This window comes from Arachis duranensis, chromosome 3, assembly GCF_000817695.3.
Source record: "Arachis duranensis cultivar V14167 chromosome 3, aradu.V14167.gnm2.J7QH, whole genome shotgun sequence".
NCBI lineage: Eukaryota > Viridiplantae > Streptophyta > Magnoliopsida > Fabales > Fabaceae > Arachis > Arachis duranensis.
Window position 1 is genome coordinate 60,356,902 of NC_029774.3, and position 8,364 is coordinate 60,365,265.

General features: G+C 37.0%; 2 protein-coding genes across 2 annotated transcripts; one reads left to right on the forward strand and one right to left on the reverse strand.

The window, feature by feature from the left end:
• The first annotated feature begins 325 nt into the window (after positions 1 to 325).
• LOC107493610 (agamous-like MADS-box protein AGL82) lies at positions 326 to 865 on the forward strand. Its single transcript, XM_016114680.3, has one exon. It carries the CDS (start codon positions 326 to 328, stop codon positions 863 to 865), a length of 540 nt encoding a protein of 179 aa, XP_015970166.1.
• An 833-nt stretch (positions 866 to 1,698) lies between these two features.
• On the reverse strand, positions 1,699 to 7,296 carry LOC107493608 (phytochrome E-like). Its single transcript, XM_016114678.3, is given in 5 exon segments — positions 1,699 to 2,101; positions 3,143 to 3,436; positions 3,809 to 4,619; positions 5,244 to 6,616; positions 6,618 to 7,296. Coding segments are annotated over 5 exon segments (3,159 nt in total). The 5' UTR covers positions 7,055 to 7,296; the 3' UTR covers positions 1,699 to 1,857.
• Positions 7,297 to 8,364: the final 1,068 nt, after the last annotated feature.

Genomic DNA, 8,364 nt, shown 5'->3' on the forward strand with positions numbered 1-8,364 from the left:
TCTTCCTGAGTTTTTCTTTTGTTTTCCTTTTTCTCTTTTTGAGGATAAAATTTTGTAGATGCCATTTTTGACGTGTATGTTAATGACAATGTTGTTTCTTATTTTTATAGATTGCTTATTTTCACTGAATTTTTTAAGAATTCCTCGTTTTAATTTAATCAGACACAAGATTGGAATTGAACACTATACACAATTTTTGGACACAAGATTTTGTTGTTATATCTTATTTGCTCTACAACAATTTCAATTTAGTTTCTTATTTTCCATCCAATTCTTTGCCTTCTTTTTTTTATATATAAAAAATTCATGATGCAGATTTAGTTACATGGGCCGTGCAAAAACAGAATTGAAGTGCCTCTCAACTGAGAAAGATCGGAAAGGCAGATTCAAGATAAGAATCAAGGGACTAGAGAGAAAAATGAAGAAATTTTCTGACAAATGCGAAGTATCCGAAGCATGCTTGATAGTTTATGAAGAAGGTAGCAACACTGCACCAATGATTTGGCCAAAAGATTCTACAAAAGTCAGGTCTTTAATTAAAAAGTACGAAGCTCAAAAGAATGTGAGGCCTCCTAAGATCTTTGATCTTCAAGACTTCTTTGAGCACAAGAAGACCTCGGTTGAAGCCGAAACTTTGAAAGCGCGAAAATGCATCTACAGCGTCAAGTATCCCACTTCTGACTTGAATATCCAGAGCTTAGATTTGGAACAACTGAGGATGTTCATTGGTATATTGGATAACAAGATTGGTGCGTGTGCTGAAAGGATTAACATGCTGAAAAATAGCCAAAAAGTTGAAAGTAACTTCAATTTTGGACACACTGTTGATCGGTACAACTGTCATTCAATCAATGATGCCACTTAGTTATGATATGGGTTCTAGTTCCCAAATGGGTCTCCTTAGTCGAAATCCAATAGGAAGTAATTATGGACTGGTGAATTGTGCTAATCAGTTTGAAGATTCCGTGTATAGTATTATACAAAACGTTGCTTTAGCAAACTCAACAAAAGTGAAGGAGCCAGAGCCTATGGTTCATTATAACACAAATGTGATGGAGGACACTACTAACAAGAAAGATGAAGAAGTCAAGTAAATTCCACAAATCAAGTTAGTGAGGCTTTGGATTGGGAAAGACAATTTGCTGAGGCTGAGGCATGGGCTAGTGACTTTGGTGAGTTTGAGAATTGGATGAATCAACAAAGTGAGCATTCGGATTGGACAAACCTGAGTGAATTTGTATGTTGACGTTGTTTATTTTGATGATGTTAATTTGGTTAGTGGCTAGTATGGTGGGATTTTTTTGGGTTTCTTATCTTATTGATTTTAGTTTCAAAGTTAGGTACCTTTTGCATATTTTACAATTAAAAAAAATTGTCTTATTTTCTTTGTTATTAAATAAGAACAATTAGAATTCAATTGATCTAATTTAGAATTATCATCACTTTGAGTCTTAGCAATTTAATGAATATAGAAAAATATATTGGCACTGGGATCCATTTATTAGGGAAGCATTACAAATTTACAAAATAACTGAATCTGATCATATTTAAATATAAATTAAAAGCATTACAAAATAAAATATCATATTAGTTTATTTCATATTCTACTGTACATATAAGTATGTAACTGTATTATTTTTAAGTTAACGAACTATAGTTTAAATGTTATAGTTTTTCTATACTCATTTAAAAGTCGAATTCGAATCTCATTCTTAATTTTAGAAAAAAAAAAAGAACTGTATTATTTTTAAAGCCAGTACAGATATTCTATTCACTCCCTATACTTTCTATATATATATTTTCTCTAACTAAACAATTTCTATCAAGCATCAAATCTAGTTTATGAAAAAAGAAAAGTTAACTCAACATGCTTGTCTCCGCTTGCAAATTCCTTTGCCTTTCTTTTCTTGTTCTAAGTTCAAGATCAATGAGGAAGTAGCACTTATTTTGTTCTCTCGCATAGTGAACATGACCATTCATCCTACTAAGCATTTTTCTTGACATATATAGCCCTAAACCTTCTTGTGTAGTCCATTGATTCCCTTCTTCAAACATATCCTGAAGTGTGTTAGAAGGAAGACCTTGACCGGAATGGCTCATTCTGTAAAAAGAGTGTGGTTAAATAACAGGCTGGTTTGCAACTTTGCATAAGACTATTTTTTAGATAATTGATTCATGTCTCGACATTTCATCAGAGTGTGGAATTATTACACTGATTGGATTTAATAATGACAGCAATGTCACTTAGAGGAACTTTTAAGGGCATGTGATATTTAGGAACGTTTTGTTTTTGGCATTAATTTTCATATGGGGCTTTGCATTTGAAATGTTTTAGAACTGAGGAGTCAAAGAAAGTAGGACTTCCCTAGTCAAATGTTAAGTATCTAAGAAAAGTGTGAAACCACACCTTAAAAGCTAGCTGTTAAAGGGGAAGAACCACTCTCCTTATATACAATATCAAGCATCCCATACTACTTGATGTGGGATTTTGAGCACCCCATAATACCCAAGTCCCTAACATAATCATAATAACTTATTCACACATGGATCAGACATATTACATTAACATTTGCAGAAGTTTCACTTCCTCATAAAAGAGAATGATCAACTAATATCAAGAAAATCAAATACTAGATGTTTAATACACCAACCCATTCTGGGAAAGATATATTAGCAATCAAATTACTCCCTTCACTTCCAAATAACTAACTCCAGTTTTAATTTAGCCGGAAACATCTTGATTTTAGATAACATTATTCATTATTCTTCTTTTATACATATTCTCATCCCACTTGCTCATTCATTTAGTAGGACACTAGAGGAGAAAATTTGTTAAATTAAATCTGGGGCAGTAACTAATAATAAATTTTATAAGGTCGTTTTACTAACGTTTTACTTTTCTAAAATTTATAATCAAAGTACTATCTTTTTGAAGCTAATTACTTAAGTGTCACTCTTTTACTAAGATGGCAACTAATTTGTTTTTTTTTTTAATTATGATGATTATGGTAATATAAAAATAGTGATATTTAGGTAATTAGCTTCAAAAGAACGACATTTTAGTATTAAATTTCGAAAAAAAAAGGCACGTTGATAAAAGAGTCATGATAAAGAGAAAAAAATAAGTTCCTAGATTGTGTACCTGAACTTCAAATGGATAAACTCATGGCCGTCCTGAATTATCTTCAAACCAGGTGAAATCTTGATTTCAACCCAGCCATTTGGAGATGGTGTATGGTTGACTACATTAAGCAGAATGTCAGATAAGACCACTTGAAGCTTTATTTGATCACCATACAGAGCAAGAGTTTTCATTTCATCAGGAATTTCATGAAACAGCTGCAAGCTTTTTCCTCTCACCAACAGCATCACTTGACTCACAATGGCATCTAGAATACCCCCAAGAAGAAATTCCTCCATGTTTAGCTGCACACTGCTGCTATTATTAGCATTAAATTTAAGAAAAGTCAGTCTTTTTTGTTTAGCTGGGGAAATAATTTATGCATAAAATCGTTATATTATTTCATATATTCCTAAATAACTGTAAAATAACAAATAGCAGATACATGAAATGTTAGGGTAGGTGATAAATTTAGTCTGTAATTAATAAATTTCTCCTATAACAAATAGTTATTTAATCATCACAATTAAATTAAGGGTGTTATTAGAAAAAACCAAAAAGCTAACTATTGTGACAGATACTTTGAAACGTAAATCTTTAAAAATTTGAGATATAACATACAAGTCAAGAAAGGAAATTAAGGATCGGAATTCAACATGCCTATGAAAATGGATCACGATCACTTACCCTTCATTGATACTTCCTATGTATGTTTCCTCAATAATTGCCATTATCTGTCTTTCACAAGCAGCACTAGTGTCAAGAAACTGTTTCTGGCTTTCTGAGACAGCTGTTTTCTCCAGAAGCTTATGCGTAAACCGAATACCGTTTAAAGGATTCATCATCTCTTGTAATATATAAGCAAACTCCTTAGACTCAGATATACTCTTCCTCCCTTGAGGAAGATTTTGTCCATCCGAAGGCTGATTCGGATCGCGAGATACAATCTGCAAGAAGCAGAAACAGCCAATCATGTTCCCACTCGTATCGATCCTCTTGTTAGCAGTGATGTAAGCCTCTATAAACTCTCCGTTCCTATCAAAAAATCCGAAGGGAAACTTCTCGAATTCTTGTCCGCTAATTCCCCGGTAAAGCAAGATCATGAAGTTAGTCAGTGTATCTTGACCTTTCAGTCTAACAAAGCTTCCAAAGATTTCCCCGGGAAGAAGTTTTCCTATGACTTCGTCTCTCTTCCAGCCAGTTATCCTTTCCATGGCTGCATTCCATTCGGAGCAGCAGGCGCTCTCGTCAGAAGCAAATATCGGCGGAATAAGCGGATTGAGACTCTGTATGATAGCTTTGTAATCACCTTCCAACTTGACAAATTTGTCCAGAACAACTTTCTCACAAGTGATATCTTGGCCTACAAAGCATACCCCAACAACAGCATTTGTGTAATCTCTACTTGTGCAAGCATTCACTATGAGATATACAACTCCATTTTCTTGTTGATTCCCAAAATGTTTCAATTTCAACTCAAAATTCTTGTCTTCTAAGCCTGAAGATCACATAACCAGTTAATTCATATAGAAATATGATTATTAATAATATGATATGCTTTGCTATAGGTCTTAGCATAATTTTATGTCAATAATTTAACTTGGTTCCTTTAAGATATTCTGAATATGGAATGATCTTGAATGACAGAAACTATGAAAACAAGAGAATTTAGGAAGAGAAGAAATAAAATCCATTTGCAAATAAAACTCCAATTTTCACATCATTTCAAAAGCATATTGAATTATACATAACGCTGGTATTTTGATTTTGGATTAAAGCTGATGAAATTCAACAGTTACAACCGAGGAAAACCAGATACATTCGTTCACACATAGCTGTGCAAAGTTTACACCACAAAATCTTGTGTTGTTCACAGACTTAGAATATTTAAAAATTGAAGTCTAACAAGGAATAAAGGATGTGTAGATCAGAATCAATAACGAAGATTTTGAAAATTTTGGATGATAGAAATTGAATCAAATTCTAAAAGATTGCTCAAATAACTCGCTACCAGGAAAGTTGAGAGAAATTTATTCAAGCTGAATCATATCTGACATTTGATTAAGTTTGCAATACCTAAAAATCCAGTAGCAATTGAACTTTCCCACAAGAAATGATTTACCTTGCAGGGCTTTACTTTGAATATTTTCAAGATTGTTGCGCGAGTCTGCATGCGCTACTTCATTCACTAGTGATTTTCCAATAGCTTCATTTGCCAGCAAACCTGTCAATTCCGCAATTTTCACATTCCAACCATTGATTAGGCCACCTGTGTCAACCCCGAAAATCGGCACAGTTGCCGTCTCAATTAACCTCACCATTTCAAATGCTACTGAACTTAGCTCATCAATCCCACCACTTGAAGCATCACTTCTCTGTATGTAGTTCATAGCCTTAATACCACTATTCTCTGAATTGTGAAATGAATCTCTAATTATAAGTTGCAATGAGTGAATAGCATTGATTTCGGAAGCCTCCCAAGGCGAACTTTTGCTCTTAACAACTTCAAGAAATGCTTTGAATGATGATCTTGGATTCATTTTCCTTCCATCATCCTTATCCTCAGGATGGTGTTTGGCCCCTCCCCACTTAACTTCCTTAGCAGTGTGAGATCGGAACCAGAACAAGAAATGCCTCGAACTGATTCGCGCCATTGCCATGCCACACACTGCATCCCCAAGTAAAACAGCCCCAGGATAACCAGCATCAGCCAAACTGTCTGTACTCAAACCGGTCGAGTCACCGTGAGTACTAAGCAACCATTCAGCAATGTCTTTTACCTGTGATTCCGACGGCGTTGTGCCTAACAACCAACAGTTCCCATCATAATACAGGGCAGCCCCATCACACTTGACAAGATCCTTGATATTAGGAGACTGAGTAACAATCCCAAACGGCGCGTCGCGAAGGAGCATGTCACACAGCAAAGTTTGTGTCTTGAGAATCCTTTTCTCTGCCATTTGCGCTGCTAACTGAATCTCCATGTAAAGCTGCACTCCAAAAGCCTGCATAAGAAATTCACAAGCGTAGCGAACCGGAAAAGGCACATAGCGCGGCGCAGTGTGATGGCACACTAGCAAACCCCATAGCTTCATGGAATCTTTGGTATTTACCACAATTGACATAACCAGAGAAGCAATGGAGCCCATGTTAGCCATGTACTGCGTGTGACAACCATGTGGCGCCCTCAGAGTTGAGTTCACCAAGCAAAGTGGTTGACTCAACTCTTGGTTCTGAGTTACCTTAACCGGCTTAGCATTACAATCACAAATCATCCGAACGCGATTTTGCTTGAACAAGAATCTTGAGGCTTGAGGGATATCAGTGGCAGGGTAGTGCAGGCCCAAATAAGACTCCAAATCCAACCTCCTAATCTCCGAAACAACCTCCCCGTGATCGTCCTCGTGGAATTTATACACCATAACTCTGTCATATCCGGTAAGCTTTTGAACTTCCCCTACAACAGAGTCACACAGAAGACCAATGTCTCCGCCGAAACGGCTTCTGCGTTGCCCTTGCGTACACCCAAACAGGATTAAGAAGCGAGATTTCCCTCGATGCCACAGCTTTCGCAAGCGAAGCCCCGGAAGCAGGAGTGAAGAGTGTAGTGGCATCAACTCCAAGAAGACCACCCATTAACTCTTCGGTGTCGGACTGAGTCTTGACACCCAAGAGGTGAAATGAATTCTGGCTGTAGCCAATGATGTTGAAAGTCGGTTCTTCGACTGCCAGCATGCAGCCAAAGGGCTGGATGAGTCCGCCCCTTTGGATTCTTGACAAGTAGGCAGTCATCTTCTCCTCAGAGACTGATTTCGGTGGGTCAACCACTGACTTTGAGTAGTCAAATGATTTACCGGACACGTTTGATTGCTCGAACTCTGCAAGAATCTCAGCGTCTGCACTGTACTGTGCAAGTGTTCTCCCCATGTTCATGCTGCTTGCAGCTGAAGTTGAGAGCCTTGTGTTCTTCAAGTTTTCTCTTCTCTTTCTTTCTGAGGCTGCAAAACTAGATAACTTAACAATTACATGTATTATTGGACCCAGAGAATAATAATATTACGATAGGATTCTATTCCTTTTCTCTTTCTCTGTTTGTGGGATTACGCTGTTTGTGCTTCCGTAATGTTTGATGTCGTGGTTGGGTTTTCATACGTCATTGTCATGGGCTGTTTCATGCTTAATATCGTTTCAGTAATTCTGTTCTGTGCCATGCTCGTTTCGCACACTTCAACTGCATATTCATCAGATTCAAACAGAAACAACAAAAATAAGTCACAAATCAAGAATGTATTTGTATATAAATATATATTAATTAATTTTTATCATAATGTGATATGACTAATAAATATTATTATTTTAACTAATATACTAAAACTTTCTGGTACGGGTAGTGAGATGAATCGAGGACTTGTGAGTCGAGGCGGTTGTCGGATTGTCCGATTGGAGCGGCAGGGTGGTACTTGCAAAGACACTCCGACGCCCAAGTCAGAATGGATCTAAGAGATATAAGGTGTATGGAATGAGTAACGTACCAAAGGGGCCTCTGGCTCCCCTTTTATTATCTAGTGGTAGTTATCTTATTTTATTTTATTTAGCTAAGATAAAGGAGGAATTTGAATTCGAATGTTGGTTTGGGATATTGGAAGTTACCGATCTTAGAATTGCCGGGTTTAATAACCGTTTTGAGGAGGGACCCGAGGGCCAGGTCTGGAACAGTTGCCCCCGGAGCGATAGAACAGTGTAGTTGGTCGCCTCGTTGGAAGTTTCGTCTGATTGTGTAACCGTGAACTTGGTGTGGAGGGTGCTATCTGGGTTCCATTGGTGCGGTCGGAGAGCCGTGGGATGTCTAGGGCGTCCCATTTTCTGTTCGTTGCTGTTTCCGAAAGAGGGGGGTTGCCAGTTGCCTTTTCCAAGGGATCATAATAACGCTTAGTGGAAGGATAGAGGTTTCTTTTACTCTTCCCTTTTTGCCCCGTGTCTTTTTGTTTTCTCTTTTTGAAACATTTGGAGGGTTTGGTTTCTTTTTATTTATGTGTAACTGCTTCTTCTCCTTCTTCTTTATTTCTTCTTCACTTCTGAAAACCTTTCTGTGACTCCCTTTTGGCGTTGTGTTTTATTTGGGTTGATCCTGCATTTGGTAGGCTCGTGGTGCTTTGTGTTTCTTTGCTTTTGCTGCTTTATTTCCATCTTCTTCTTGAGAATCAAGTTGGCATTTTTATCACTTTGAGCTTTCGTGTTTGTTT

Coding starts and splice junctions, on each gene's coding strand:
- LOC107493610 (XM_016114680.3), top strand. CDS start 326: ATGGGCCGTGCAAAAACAGAATTGAAGTGCCTCTCAACTGAGAAAGAT.